Source organism: Poecilia formosa, unplaced genomic scaffold, assembly GCF_000485575.1.
Source record: "Poecilia formosa unplaced genomic scaffold, Poecilia_formosa-5.1.2 Scaffold5, whole genome shotgun sequence".
Taxonomy (NCBI): Eukaryota; Metazoa; Chordata; class Actinopteri; order Cyprinodontiformes; family Poeciliidae; genus Poecilia; species Poecilia formosa.
The window spans coordinates 5,279,434-5,295,889 of NW_006799944.1; the positions used below are offsets into that span (position 1 = coordinate 5,279,434).

The 16,456-nt window shown below is 41.4% G+C and overlaps 1 protein-coding gene across 1 annotated transcript; it reads right to left on the reverse strand.

The window, feature by feature from the left end:
* Positions 1 to 1,823: 1,823 nt before the first annotated feature.
* LOC103147235 (CAP-Gly domain-containing linker protein 1-like) lies at positions 1,824 to 3,634 on the reverse strand. Its single transcript, XM_007565471.2, has one exon. The coding sequence runs from the start codon at positions 3,477 to 3,479 to the stop codon at positions 2,013 to 2,015; it is 1,467 nt and encodes a 488-aa protein (XP_007565533.1). The 5' UTR covers positions 3,480 to 3,634; the 3' UTR covers positions 1,824 to 2,012.
* Positions 3,635 to 16,456: the final 12,822 nt, after the last annotated feature.

A 16,456-nucleotide genomic window follows, 5' to 3' on the forward strand; every position in this document is an offset into this window, starting at 1 on the left:
ACCCCGTTCATGACAAAGTCATACTTTTTGGAAATAATTTACTATATTGCAATTAGAAAACTTAGCAATGAACTTTCCTTCCCCATCTCATCCCACTAACTCGCCAGCATAATATACTCGCCACTGAAAAGAGGAGGATTTTTTTATTAATTTTGTGACTGGTTATAGTTTCTTGCCTTTATACTTGCAGTTGTTTACAGTCTCTTACTCATTACATTTTTTTCAACAATAGTTTGCACAGTTTTTTATTGAGAATTTTTTCCCCTCACATTTGTTGACAAAGTTTTTCGCCTCTTTTTTTGTAATAAAGCTTCATTAAATGGAGCCAAAGTGATCCAGCTCATTTTCTACTTTTTCTAGTGATTTCATGATGTGGACAATGACATTTTGAAGACACAGGGAAAATGTCTTGAGAGAGTGCTGCAATAATGTATAATGCAACCCATTTTTGTTTGACCTGATTCAATTTATATGAGGTAATATATATGTATGTATGTGTGTGTGTATACTTTTGTCATAGTACCCCCAAGAATTTAAAACTACTTTCACCCCTGCCCTTATCCCATTGAGATCTGTTCTGGTTCCTATCTCCAATAGTCAACAGACGAGAGGCAGGGTTCACCCTGGACAAGTCACCAGTCTTTCACAGGACAACACAGAGACAGACAGGACAAACAACTATGCACACACACACACACACACACACACACACACACACACACACACACACACACACACACACACACACACACACACACACACACACCTAGGGAGAATTTAGAGAGTCCAATTAACCTGAGTCATGTTTTTGAACTGTGGGAGGAAGCCGGAGTACCCGGAGAGAACCCACCATGCACAGGGAGAACATGCAAACTCCATGCAGAAAGATCCTGGGAATCAAACCCAGGACCTTCTTGCTTCAAGGCAACAGCTCTACCAACTGCGCCATTGTGCATCATGCCTTCTTTTACTTTTCTTTTTTAATTTTTTTTTCTTGTTTTATTGGCTTTAATGGCCTTTATTTCAGAGTTAATTGACAGGAAAGTGGGTAATAAGAGAAGGGGAAGACATGCGGCAAAGGTCACCAGGCCAGGAATCAAACCTGCGACAGCCGCGTCGAGGACTGAGGCCTCCATATGTGGGTTGTGCTTAACCCCTGCACCACCACAGCACACATCTGCCTTCTTTAATAAATATTTAAACTTATATCTTCGTGGTGTGGTCCATACTAGTGAAATGAAGTTAATATGTTAACTTAAGTTCAGAAGCAGGGCCACGTCCAGACCACACCTCTAATTATATGTACTTATCTAATTTCATCCCTTCATCCATCCATCCATTTTCTTACACCCTTACCCACTGAGATCTGTTCCTATCTCCAGAGGTCAACAGGCAGGGTTCACCCTGGACAGGTCACCAGTCCATCACAGAAACTATCATATACACACAAAAACAGACCTAAGGAGAATTTAGAGAGATCAATTAACCTGACAGTCATGTTTTTGGACATGTGGGAGGAAGCCGGAGCACCCGGAGAGAACCCACCAGGCACAGGGAGAACATGCAAACTCCATGCAGAAAGACCTTGGGAGTCAAACCCAGGACCTTCTTGCTGCAAGGCAACAGCTCTACCAACTGCTCCACTGTGCAACACGCCTTCTTTTTTAAAATTTTTAAATTCTAGCTCTAACCCTATCCTTTATCCTTTCATCCCTTTGTCCCTTCAGCCTTGCATCCATTCATCCCCTCATTCCTTCATCCCTTCTTCAATAAATCTTTAAACTAATATCTTTATGGTCCTTGCTAGTGAATTACAAGTTTTCATCAATCCATACATCCATCCATTATAGCGAGAAGCTTCATGGTCTTGGCTCCTATCATACACAAGTGTTACACGTTTTCTTCACCCTCCCTTCTCTTCCAACTTTCGGGTTTCCTCAATCTCAGAGCATGTCGAAGCTTTTTAAAAATGGCTTCTTTACTGGGAGGGGAGCCTTTGCTTCGGCAATCTCTTAATCCTTCTCTTTTAGCTCCTCGGAGAGCTGATGGTTGCGTGCAAGTTGCCGTTCGATTTCGGCTGTTGATGCATCCAGAGCTTCTTTATGCTTCACTTCATCTAAAAACAACTTGCGTTTCACCTCATCCAGTTCCTTCTGTAAAATGTTTTTCTCGGCGTGGAGGAATTTGGCTCTCTTCCCGTTCCGTATTTCAATTTCAGCGTGCCGATATCGCTCATCTCTGTGCTCCTGCTCCATTGTTTGTATTTCCTCTTTTAGTGCTAAAATGTCGACTTCGTACTTCTGTCCCATTTTCAGACTCGCATCTCTCACTTGCTCAAGCTCTTTCTGGATGCATCGCTCTGCCTCTACAGAAGCGTCTTGCATTGAAGCCATTTTTTGACAAAGAGCCTCATTCTCAGCTTGTAGCTCTGCATAAAGCATTTTGTTGATTTCCACCAACTCTGCATGAGACTCTTTGTCATCTTTGAGCTCTCGCTCCAGTGTACTCACCCGTTTCTTCAGGGTTAAAACATCCGTTTCGAATTTGTTGGTTATTTTCAGATTTCCCTCTTTGACTTGGTCCAGCTCTCTCTGAAGACATGTCTCTGTCTCTCTGGTGGCGTTTTGCAGGGATGACAATTGTTGACAAAGAGCCTCGTTCTCGGCTTCGAGAGCCATATAAATTGTCTGGTTTATCTTCAGCACTGCAGCATGAGCTTCTTCATCGTCTCTTAACTTCTTCTCTAACAACTCTGCTTGCTGAACCAGGCCTTTAACAGAAGTTTGATAATTAGTGTTTAGCTCCTGGTATGACTCTTTCATTTTCGTTAGTTCTTCCTGTAGATTCCTCTCCTTCTCTGCTGACGTCTTTCTCAGAAGCGCCATGGCCTTCTTCAGTTCGGTACTCTGATCTGTTTTGTCACCTTTCATGATCTTAAAAAACGTCTTTTTCGTGTTTGTTTGAGTGTTAGCTGTTCTTTCTTTGTCCAGCTCTTCCTGCAATGTTTCCACCTGTTCTGACAGACTAACAATATCGTCTTGAAGCTTCGCTAGGACTTCTTGATATAGGGCTGTACTTTCCTTGTTCTCTCTCAGTAAAAGTGCCTCTTTTTCTTGAGCAGATCTGAGCTCATGTCGGAGGGCTTTATTCTCCACGAGGAGCTCAGAGGATAGGGTGTCCTCACTGGTATTCAAACCTTGTTTTGCCTCACTGCAAATGCCAATATCGATTGCATTAAACTCATGTTTTTTTAACATGAGTTTTGCATCATGCAGTTCTTTTTCCAAGTTGATTGCTCTTTGGCGTTCCTCGATGAATTTGGCTCCTTCTGTTTCCAAAAGAGTCTTTAGCCTATTAATTCCCTCCTCATAACCACTTTGGGTGTCTTTGCCTTGAATCCAGGCATCTTGATTTTGCTTCCGTCCATCTTCCTGGCAACGAGTCTCCTCCTCAAAGAATTCCTTCATATGATTCTCCATTTCTCCACAAAACAGTATTGAAAATATGCTGCAAATGATCCAAACAGTGTTTTCCGTAGAAGCTGTCTCCACTCGACCTTGTGCTTTCTGACAAGCTAAAGAACTGATGACTGAACTTCAAGTGAAGTTCTGTGGTGACATCATAACATGCCTTGTGACATCATAGGATTGTCCATGTTCTAAAATCTCTCTGCTCGCCTGTGCTCACACTTGGAACAAAAAAGCACCATCTCCTAGAAACCTCTCAGCCAATAGAATGCAAGTGTAATAGTGGGCGTGTTCACTTCCTGCTAGGGAGTGTGCCAGCACTCCCTCCCTTCCCACCTCTGTTCATCTGCCCCTGTCAGAATTTGAAGTATCAAGTGTTGCCATGGCGACAGTGTGCCCACCACTGGCCACACCAGTGAGCCTGTAGTGTGAACAAGTAAAATGAGGCTTACAATGAAAAATGTTATTTCCTGCTAAAATTTTATGAGTTCTGGTTCCTAAAGTCTCATGACTGTCTGAACTTATGGTCTATGCTTTATCTTTACTTGAATTATGCTTATGAGATCTGTGTGAAATATAGGCTTCGATGCGTTGCCACTTTTAAAGGCACTTCCCAGAGCTAATTCTGCAGCTGCAGTGGAAAGTCAGTCCTAACCTATTGAGAAGCTAATACTCACAGTCTGTCTTTGAAATATTTTATACATTCTTCTGTCTGTGAGTATAAAAAATAGGCTGAATTAACTAAATTAACCTGACTTAGTGCTTTTCATCTTAACAGTGCCTGGAAATCATTCCCCAGTTGCTATTGATAATGTGTGCTGTGACTGGGATGTTGCTCAATACCATTAAACATCCAGCCATTGGTTGCTACGTAGATGCTTCCTGCCACCTTCGGCATCTGAACAATTTGCAGTGGTTGCACATTGTTTGTTTGTTGTCTGTCACTTTATTGCCATTTCTCATTCATATTGGAAACCAAAGATTCAGCCAGTAAATTATGTAAGAGTAGTTGAAGCAGCTTCTATAACAAATTCATCAGGTCAAAGCTACGCTAACAGCAACAGGCTAGTGCTTGCGAGGTAGCAGTCATCTAGATGAGAAATATTTTTGATGTTTTAATATCAAGAGCTCCCATATAACAATTTATAGAACACTGAACTATAGCTCTCTACTAACTGGCTATTTTTACCTCAAAGGAGATGAGGTGCAGAAGAGTGAAACTGAAAGAGAGGTAAATATAAGCTTTTTATTTTACCACAAATTGTGGTTGTGGTATTATTGCTATTGGGTGTAATTTATTATCTAAATATATATTTTTTAAAGATATTTGTTTTCTCAACAGGGACCAGCTATTGAACTGTCAGTAGAGAACCATAATGACAATGCAGCCATGAAGACAGTTTCAAACACATGAAAAACCTCCATAAAAACAATGAAACCTAAACTAGCTCTGTTGTAATTTTATCTTCTGTTTTTTTTCTTCAGTAGGAACCTCAGCCAAGAGTTCAACAAAAAAACTCTTGGCTGAGGTAGACTGTGGTTGATGTTTAAATTAGTGGTCCACAAATGACAGATATCAATAATCGCCCAGTTGGTCTGTGTGTAAATTGTTTCTCAACAGTCACACAAAGATTTGGACAAAATCGTTCAAAACAACCAACATCAAAGAGAGACTCAGACATTGCTAACCAGACTGCAGCTTCAAGATGAATATCCAAGGAAGATGTCCCCAGGAAAATTTCTTCAAGTTGGTCCACCTTTAAAACTGCACCAAGACACATCTGAGAAAGATCTAGCATATTCTTTTCTTCACAGGTTGATAATGTTAGATTACAGAGCCAGATACATTCCTGTTGAACAAGACAGTCTTAACGTCACCTGTTCAAAGCCTGTTCTTGACTCTGATGGAAATGATTCAGATGAGAGTGACTTGGAGTCCTTTATGAGTGCTGGTGTTGGCACAAATCAGCCAAGCCAGACTCATGTGCATCCAATGGATGTTCAGATGGCAGTATTTCACTGCTCAGACAACTTCCTCAGACAGATCATGATTACTAAGCTTTCCCAGTGTCAGTATGCCTTACCTTTGCTGGTTCCTGACCCATTTACAGCTGAGATTGAGTGTCCTCTATGGGCATTCAGACAAATAACTAAAACATGGAAGAAAACCAAGGGGGATTCACAAGCCACCATGAAGAATATTCCAATCTGCAAAGCTGAAACACCCTTGGTATCTTTTTTCCGCCTGGGATCACTATCGGTGTCCAACTCCCAGCTGATAACTCCTTGATCAATGACCGTGTGACGGTGCTGCGACAGGTTGGAGAAGGAGTAAGCAGCGGTGGTTAGCCACTCTAACCCAAAACAGCAGGACGCACTTTTGAAGTATTCCACACTTTCAATTTATTTAACTTCGTCCACGTAAAGCCAAATCTCCACGGTACTAAACATTATATTTTCATACATGAGAAAAGTAACGTTAGTTTACCGCTCTGCACCTCATCATCACCTACATAGACATAATATAAGCTTATATTATGTCTATGATCACATATGTTCTCTTCAACAACAAAATGGAAGACTAGTTCTTCTTCTGTGGAATAATACAACAAAAAAGGGAATAGGCGCCCCCTTGTGGTGATACCTACTCATCTCAGTATAATGACTGTTAAAACAGTCACAGCCAGGGGTGAAAGTAGGCGGGTACGGTAGGGTACTGCGTACCCCTAAAAGATTTAGCGGGGGTACGCAGTACCAACAAGAGAGGGGAGCGGCTGTCAGCTGTAAAAAAAATCATTGGGTTCACTGTGCAGCCGTGACTGATTAGTTTTTCAAGAACAATCTAAAACACAACTTAATCAGTTAATAAATAACTTTTTTCCCATTTCGTATTGTTTCTGAACTGTTCGTGCTTTGCTAGAGCAGCAGTGCAACACGTCGACCGCGGAAGGTTTTGAGTCGATCTCGGCATTAGATGACAAACTGAACGCCGCCGGGACGCTGAGACCAGCACATCCTCCTCTGACTGGCTTATCAAAACGTTCATAATTTTATTGAATAACAACAACAAAAAAAAAGTCAACAAAATGTTTTCAAATTAATAACCCAACAAAAATAATAATCTCAGTAATTATTGCTTCAACACAGTGTTGCGCAATTCTGTGCGTTTCAGTTCCATTACCAAAATAACGAGCAGAGCAGGAGTTTAAAATGAACTAATCAACCACCGCTGTGTTCATGAGAGGCTTATTAATAATTGCAAAATAAATATCAAGCCTGAAGACCTGACATCGTAACGGACTAAATGTTTTAAACATAATCTGTGCTCGGCTCGAGGAGCGAGCTGTTGCCACGGCAACGGGTGTGCTTAAACGACAAAGAGAGAGTAAAAATGTGCGAGTGGTTTTGAGCTGATCACCTGTTCAGTTATTTTACCTTTGTTTACCTTTGCTTACCTTTGCTGTGGCGCTTTACAGCCGCTGTAGTTTCTGAATGTTCAATAAACGACAAACTTGGACTAATTATCTCGTTAGTCTGTGAGTATACGTCATTTACAACAAACATCAAACACGGTAAATATGTTTCATTAAGTATTTAACAAACAAATGGCTTCTACCACGATAATTATGTGAAATTAAATTGTCTAATTTAAAAATAATAGTTTTATTGCTCTCTGGCATCTCGCTTTGAGCTCAGAGTTTGAGAGGCTTTTCCTCTATCAAACATATTTTTGCTTCTTATTTAGTGGAAATAATGATGCTGATGATACTTTCTCCAAAATAATAACCCTTTTCAACCTTTTCCATGCCATGATGTTCAGAATTTAGGTCTCATGGTGTCGACATTGCAGCCAGTGGGCTGAGGGAAATACAGCTATATTTTGCAAGAGCTACCCAGCTTTTATGTGTTTCTTTCTATGATACACAGTTCATCCAATTTACAGCTGTTTTTTGGGGGGTTGGGGTGGATGTGAGTTTGTTATTTTTAGACGCATTCACCTTGTAAAGTCCTTTTAAGCCGTAATGCTTCATGGGTCAAAGTTAATATATTTACAGGGGAAAAAAATAGAGCATCCTTTGAAATGGTTAGCTAATGAACATATTACTTGCCAAAAGTGACCAAAGTTCAAAGAAAAACTTTAATCTGAAGTATTTATTGTAGCTCACTTGCAGAAAACAGTGGAGTTGGGGGACACAGTGGGAGGCCCCGTTTGAACGACTGTCCTGAAAGCTGCTGCAAATCAGACAAATCTCTCTGAAGTTTGGAAATGTTACGAAAAGTCCACGCAATTATGAAGCCGTGAGGTTTTAGGGTGTGTTGTGTTGTCTTATGTGTTGTAGCCCAGAGCCAATAAAAAATCATCATAAAGCAAAATGTCAAGCAGCCCACAGTGATGTCATTGATTGTTAACATAGATTGTTGAAGGAAGTCATCAGGGTAAAATTAGACAACATTTTTTCTAGCGCCATACTACGACTGCAGTGCAGCTAACTGTCACTTGATTGGCACTGAGCCAAGCGGTTGATTTTTTTTTTGTGGTGATTAACGATGTGTTTGAGCTGCAGTGTGCAGGGGGTGAACTGCAGCTGTGCGTTCCAGTTAATTCATGTCTACGTGCAAGTTGGGTGCAAATACTTGCTGTATGATGGGAGCGTTCTGCCAGCCGACACACATGCTTGCATCATGGTCACCATGGTGACCTGCAGGCGGCGCAGGACATTTTTTATGGATACAGAACAGCACAAATATGAAAAAATAAATAAAAAATTAAAGATCTTTGCAGTCTCTTTCAAATGTGTGCATTTGAATTTGGTTACGTTTAGGCATGCACCGATATAAAAGAAATTGGGCCGATATCGATATCCGATAATAATATTGCTATCATGGCCAATAAATGAAATCTACTAATATGTACTAATACTATATATGTATTTTTCTACACTTTCAACAACACACAAAAAAACAAAACAACATGTCCAAACAAATACCAGACAATCAACCCTCCAAAACACAAGGGACTTCCTGCTAACAGCCAAGGCGAAACTTTTCTTGCCGTCATGTGACATGGAGTTTACTCAGCCTGGATGAAGATGATGACTGTGTCTGTGTTCCTCTACTGAGGATAAATGGAAATGTTTAATTCCATCTGGCAGGAAATAAACATTGGTTGTTAATATTGGCTTAGTATTACTTATTGGACCAATCCTAATAAAACGACTAACATCACCCAATACGATGTTGATGCAAATATATCGTGAGATATATTGTGCTTCCAACATATATTAATGTATTTTGTCGAATTGTTTGTGGTGACATGTAATTGTAAAGTTGAAAAAAGCATCTCAAACTATGACTGAGCCACCCTGGTGTGAACAGTTTTTTGCTGCAGGCTTTGCTGTAGAGACGCAACATCAGTCAGATTGGATAAAGAGAGTCTCTTGGCATCAGTTTTCCAATCTTGCCACATTTTCTCTCTTTTACTTTGACTGGGTCATTCCAACACCTCCAGCTTTGGGTGTATGTTTGGGGTTGTTGTCCTGCTGCAAGGATGGCCTTCTGTCCCAGTTTTAAATCTCTGCCAGCCTCCAGGGTCTCTTTCAGGATTTTTCTGTTTTCAGGCCCATCAACCTTCCCATCAAATCTGACCTGCTTCAAATCTCATGTTGAGTAAAAAGCATCTCAGATGTTTTTTTTTAGGTTTGTCACTGATGAGCTTTTCCACGCAGGTCTAACAGACAGAAGGTTTCATTTGACCAGAGCTCCTTCTTTCACATCTTTACTGAGGCTCCTACAGGGTTTGAGGGGAATAGAAAACGAGCCTTTTATGGTTTTCTTTTTAGCAATGGCTTTTCTTGCTGCCACTCCTTTGTAAAAAGCAGATTTACTGAGTCTAAAACGAATATACATTCTGTTGACAGATCAGATGTGGATGTCTGAAGCTCTTCCGAAGCCAGACCTCTTGGTTCATGCTCTGATTAATGGTTCATTTTTGCCCGGCCAGTCGGTTTTGGACTAAGGTTTTTTTCTCTGCAGTTCTGCCATGTTCTTTCCATTCTCAGATGATGGATTGAGTGATGATCTCTGGCATACTAGGATATGATCTAATACCCCCAGTCCTCCCTTAACGTCTATGTTCCTTGATCTTCATGATGTTGTTGGGGCCTGCCATAGGAGAGCAGTGAAATGCCTTCCTTTTCACTAAAATAATCTAAAAAATTAAGCTAATGTAACCAGGTGAAAAATGGGTACATGTCAAATGTATTTTGTAAACCATGTTTTGCTTTTATTTCACCGACTGGTTGTAATTCTTGTTTTTGTCAGCATGTGGTGCTGTTGTTACAGAGAGGTCTAAAATTACCGGAAGTAGAAAAAAAACCTCGTTTATGTACTGTGGCACTAACTGGTAAAACGGAAGAGAAGGACATTTTTTTTGATCCGAGACCTGGTGGAGAAGAGACTCTATGGCCACATGAGAGAAGAATCCAAGTGTTCGAGGTGCCACTGCCGCTTGTTCAGCCGTTTAAGCCATTATATGCTGTTCGATTTCAGCTTTTATGTGAAGCTGCGTTCTACTCTGTTGAGTGCTAACCGCATTGTAAGCCCGCCATTTCACTGAAGCTAAAGCTTTCTACCGTTCGAAATACGGGCCATTTATTTCTCCATATATTGAATCTCATTCTTTTATTTTTCTTACACTCACGTTTTTTGAGAATAAAGAACCCCTTCTATGTGAAGCTCAGTGTGCTTTATGAATCCCGGATTCACACTAAAATGCTTTTTTTTTTAACCATAAAATAAGCATTTTAGCTATTTTTTTCTCTCAGGTTAAGCAAGGCCATGCACTAACATTAGCTCTTACCCCAAAATAAGCATTTTCTAAAATAAGCATTTAGGTATGTTTTTTTTCCCTCTCAGGCTAAGGCAGTGCACTAGCATTTGAGTTATTTTTTTTATTTATTAGCCATGTTTAGCATGCTGAATAGAGGAAGTCATTGTAAGACAACATGCTAGATATACCCCACATGCCACTGGCAGCATTTAGAATAACGTTAGCAGTTTGGGTAATTTTAGCTTATACACTAATTTTAAGATACTGAATGGACTATGTCCATGTTAGTCAATATTCTTGTTATTCTACACATACTATTATTTTAACAAAGATTAGCATTGACGCTAATCTTTAGCATCAGAACGCTGGGTTCCAACCGACAGCACACTTTGGCACACCCCGTTTTAATTTCTTCAGACATTTTCTAGTTTATTCATTAATGTTCTCTAAGAAACTGACCTCTTCCCAAAACAGATGCATTTATAATAAGACTTCACTGATTGGGTGACTTCTGGGGGTCAATTGCTGCACTTCATCTACGGTTGCTCTGATTGCAAAAGTATGCCGCGCTTTTCATATTTTTTATTTACTACTTTTTTTTTTAAATCCTGTGTCCTTTTCAAACACTGCGCTACTTTTTAAAGTCGATTTGAGAAAAAAAAAAGAAAAAGAAAAAAAAAACATCACCCCCTCACTCAGCTATAAATCTAAAAGAAGAACATTCACGTCAACACTTTGTAGAGGCTGAAATACTGCAGGGCTTTGTCCAAATATTTTCTCAGAGTCCCTGCTTCTTCTTGGAGGCAGCATGCCTTCCCACACCAGGCTCAGAAGAGTGGCACATGGCGCTGACATTGACTTTAAGCCTGTTTTGGGATTGTTAAAGGGCAATTTGTCAGCATTCACTGTGGGTCAGACGTAGAGATGAGTTTCAAGGGGGCCTCACATCTGGACCTTTTGTGTTTTAACAGTGTCCCGCTTCCTCTTTTAGAAACGTGAAGTACGTGTATAATGAGAAGGCCACGTTCCACAGCCAGTTGGTCTCGTTTCATTAGCACGCCCCTGGCTGTGGGACACTTATTAAAACACAGCCTGTCCCTGCAGGGTCATTCCACGCTCCTCTTCTCCCCCCTATCCTCCCTATCGCATTGCATGATAATAATCATTAGGTGTAATGGGTTAATGTATTTGTCAGCTGTGTGTCTCGTGGAGAACTGCAGCATTATTAAAGCAACGCAAGTTGTGCAGTCAGCAGAGATGGAGAGCTGTTCGAGGCGAGGCGAGGCGAACGGTCTGCTCTGATAATCAGTCACCAACAGGGCAGCTTGATTAAAGGAAATGGATGGAGTGGAAACTTTGAATGTGTGTTTTCAGTCGTGCTTTCAGCCAGTCTGGGTGATAGCGACAGGAGAACAGATGCTGAAACAATTAGGGCAAGTCGGAGGATGTTTTTTCTCCTACTCCGAATTCCCCCCCCCCCCCCCCCCCCCCCCCCCCCACACACACACACACACACTCTCTGTCCCCCAGCCTCGTGATTGCACATCAAAGTTGTCGACAGAGTGTAAAAGTTTGGTTTATTGTTTGACTCCTTCAAAGCAGTTTTTAAAAGGAGTCGAGGCTTCTGGCTGTGATTCAAGCTCAGAGAGAACTGTCATTACAGGAGCAAAATGACCTTTTTTTGCTGCATAAAATCACACACAGGTCTTGGTTTGCTGTGTCCATCTAAAGTATTCATTCCCCTTGAACATTTTAAAGTTCTGCCATCCTCAAACTACTGATTTCTATTATTTTACTGGGGTTTTCAGGTGAAATCCCAGCATTTCGAAGGAGGAAAATGCTGCAGCCCCTTTTTTTAATATGCAAACATAGAAATATCAAACGTGTGGTATTTATATTCACAAATATGAGTTACGACTTTCCATTTTAGCCGCCTTTCATTGCAATTTCAGCTGCGTTTTTTTTTAAGGACACCATCAACAGATTCATAGTTGATTTAGAAGCGTCATGTTTGCAGTGAACAGAAAAATCCAGCAATGAATAATAAAAAGCTGATACACTGAGACAGAGGTGGAAAATGGCAAAAGGACCAAATTAATCAGAAAAAAAAGTAGAGCTGTCGCTTTGAGAAAGGAGGCAGACTGAGGGACAGGAACTAATTAACACAGAGGGAGGAGAACTAAGAAATGACAAACCAGGGGAAAAATACTGACAGGTCAAGGAACAAAGCAAGAATAAACTAAGAAACCAAACACAAAGGAAATGAACCTTTAAGGCAATACACACTGCTAACTGTAATGATGAGCTGAGTAAAGCAATAGATATTGAACGTAGTTCAACAAGAAGATGATCAAAATACAAACACTTGTAGATTGAGACAACATATCATACATATGTATTGTTTTTGCTCTGTCTGCGCATCCTGATTTTCACTACAATACAAAAAATGATTTTTCTTCTGCTTCACATTTACTTAGGACTTTATGTTGCTCCGTATTGTGAAATCAAATTAAACACAGTTAAGATGGGGCGGGGGTGTTTTAAGGAGATAACTTCCCTTTCAAGAAGCAGCTCAACCAACTCTTGAGACAACATTTACTTTTCTAATGCAACTTTTATTCCCAAGGCAAGGCATTTTTCTTTGTTTCGTTTTTGCATAACGGCAGGCACCGTGACGTTTTGTTTTCTCTGAGCCGACAGAGGGCCAACTTCGTCGCAGAGGTGACTGATTTACAGTTTGTTGCTGTCTGTCAAACGGCTGACAGATGGGGAAAGCAGCGCGGTCTCCGCCACGCCGTCGCCACGCCGTCGCCACGCCGTCGCCACGCCGTCGCCAGCTTTTAGATGCTTTGCAATCTCGCTAATGCTGGGGAATGCTCCTTCACTCCACTGCTGCGTTCAGGCTGCAACAGCAGCGTATTCATGCAGCTTTTTTCTACTTTAGGTTGCATAATGAAAGCTGTACTCAGTGATATTTCTCACAAAATACTGATAAAATGCTTATATGTGGTCCTTATGTATTTTGCGCTAAACTAACATCAACACAGCACACGTCTTGTCTGTGATGAACTGTCTTTTTTTTGGAGCTGTAAGTCCTCTGAGGTATAAATAGCCTCAGATATTCCTGGCTCGCTCCCAGTATGGGCAGATTTTTATAAAAGAGGCTTTTAGATTTTTTCTGGAACGGCTCCAGCTTTGGGTCAGACCTGCTTCTCGTACCCAACTGCAAGAAAAAAAAAAGACATTTTTAGGCGTATAACTCATACAAAGAGTAATTTAGGGCTGAAATGCTAAAACTTTTCTGAGCTAAGGCATCTTGCTCACTAAGGACGTTTGTTAAGTTAGCGCTCTGCTCTTTCTCAGTGCCAATCAGGCCAGTTGACAGCACTTTCGTTCCAGCGCTGAGGGAAATTATCACAGAACGGCAATAAAGTTCCTTCTGGGATTTCTGAGATCTTGGACAGAAGGTTTGCAAAGCACCTGGGTCGGGGTTCTTGCATGGATCTCCGTTTAGTTTTTTTTTTTTTTTTTACTTTGACTTCTTAAAACAGGATCAGGCTTCAGGTTTCTGTTGCTCTACTTAAAAAAAAGAAAACAGGCGATAATCATATTTGGAGGCGAAAAGGCCTCTCTGCTCTCTTTTGCTGTGACATGCAGAGATTCTTATGGTTTAGGGGGAAACCTCAAAGAAACAAGCAGGCAAATTAAGATGCAGGTCGAAATATTGATTTTGAAAGCCACCTTAAGATCAACCCTGCCCACTCGAGAGATGACTCGTGCTGAAGAAACAGTCTAGCTGTTGTTGCAGAGGTGCAGAGGAGGTAAAAAGAGACTAATTTCCCTCCTAATTGAGCCACGGGGTTCTTGCCTTTTTTAAATAGAGTTTAAGCCAAATGGAGTCAGATTCCCACAGATCTACTGGGACGACAGGAGGCCTGGAGATCCCAGCAGGACCCCCTTCACACACTCACACACACACGACCTCCTAATCCCCGTCATTAACTCTGCTGCAAAGAGAAAAGCCCACGACCCAGTCAAGCCTTACCCTCTCATCAGACCTGTCCATTGTCCCTTTATGTCTTCCCCAGTGTCCTCTCTGTCATTAGCCACATCGCTCTTCTTTGCTTCCTGCTGTGTTATTGTTTCCTATATCTTCCACCAGGTTTCCTTTCTGAGCTTCCTGCTGCGTGAAGGTGACCGTCAGATTTCACGAGCCCTCGAATCGAGCCAGGCAGAGACTCGGGTTCAACAGAGGAATAATGTGAGGAGTGGCTAATCTGATCTGACCTATTCTCTATATTTACACTGTGAGAAAATGATAAGCGAGGATTGATAATATTTATATTATCATTCCATCAGGTTATCTGATAAATAAATATCTTCTACTGAGCAGCTGGGAGAAAAAAAAAATCACAGACTCATCTCAGCTGGGAAGACAAACTGTCCCATTGTAGAACATCCTGTGGTGCTTGTAGTTTTGGCCACTGAGTCAAGCAGAGACTCACACGGCGTATGATGGGTAGCACGAATGTTAGGGTGGTCCAGAGGGAAGGAGGGGAAACACCTTGCGACCTCCTTGTTCCTGACCGAGCTACTGGAAGTCCACAGACAACCGGGAAGGACGAGCAGAAGGGAGCCGCTGGGACAGCTGGCTCGGGGAGACTCGCTGGCTCGGTTCTGGTTTCCTGATTATCTGCCTTCATCCGCTTTATTTCTTAAGTGTAGAAAACTGTTCAGTCAGAACGTGCCGTCTTGCAAAAATTACACACACACCGAAAACGCTACCTCTTGTCGTGCATGAAAATCATAAATATGGTGAATAAAAATGTTATAAGTATCCGTATTTAGTCTTTCCAAGTCGGTGTGTTTCCCGCCATGGCTTTTTATGTGGCCCTAATGGATCACATAAACTAAACCTTCAGTGTAAAAGTGTTAAATATTATTGTATCCATCAAATCAAAGTAGTTCTTTTTACCTGCATGCCACCTAATTACATCAACGTGAAAAGATGTTCATTATTTCATTTTAATGCAGGGTGACACATTTATTTTTTCTGCAATCTCTTTGAAGAAATTAAATTTTCTTGATAATTGTAAAGAAAAGTTCAAATGCATGCCACATTTATTACACCAATAATAATTGTATGTTAATTTGTGTTGGAGTATACATTGAATTTTGTTCAACAAATTCAATTTTGTTCAACAAATTGCCGTGTGAGTCCGACCGACTCACACGGCACAAAAAGAGCCTCTTTTTGTGCCGTGTGAGTCGGTCGGAGTCCCAAACATGTCTCGGTGTGTTTATTTCATGGAGGCCAAGCTGCTCGGAAAGTAGATAAGCGGCAAATAAACAGCGGCGATTTCGTCTCTCACGACAGCTACTGCAGTTGGACTCCAAACAGTGACTTCGGCTCGGCTCTGTTTGGGTTGCGATATGGATGTCAAAGCCCAGCTGTCTCCCTGGCACAGACAGCCTGACTTCTGCTGCAGATAAACGCTCTGCTCCAACCGAGCCATGCAAGGAAAACTCAGCTTCGATGCGCACAAACACGCTGTGCTGTCTCAGCTAACTGGGGCTGCAGCGCCAAAGGGAAAAGAGAGAGCAAGGCGCGCAAAGGGCACTGAGGTGATAATAGGACGGTTCAATTTCTCAGAGATGTTTTTAAGGCTGAGTTTCAAACAAACAAAATAGGAGGTGGGGGGAGGAGAACTAAAGTGAAATAATCGGTAACAGTGACTCAAGCAGGAAGTGTGATTCTTAGCAGGTGTGTTGCTCGTTAGCCGAGAAGTGCTTAGAGTGGCAGAACAAAACAATAGAGCAGCCTTCTCAAGACAAACTTTTCTTTATGATTGGGCGGAGGGTCGATGTTCACTTCAGAATAACACCAAGAGCTGCAGATGTGTGGAAGAGATAGCTGTGTGTGTGCGTGTGTGTGACCCCCAGCTCAAGAGTTTGATGGGGCCTACTAGACTATATTGGATTTCCCATAAAATATGTGTATTTTTTTATGGTTTCCTGTTTTCTCTTATTCTCATATTTCTGTTTTTCACCATTTTAAAAGCATCTTCATTCCACAGATGAGCTGCGATCTGACAAGACGTTCAGCCAATCAGCAAAGAGTGAGCAGAGGCCGAGGAACATCATCTGAACCAGCAGAGAC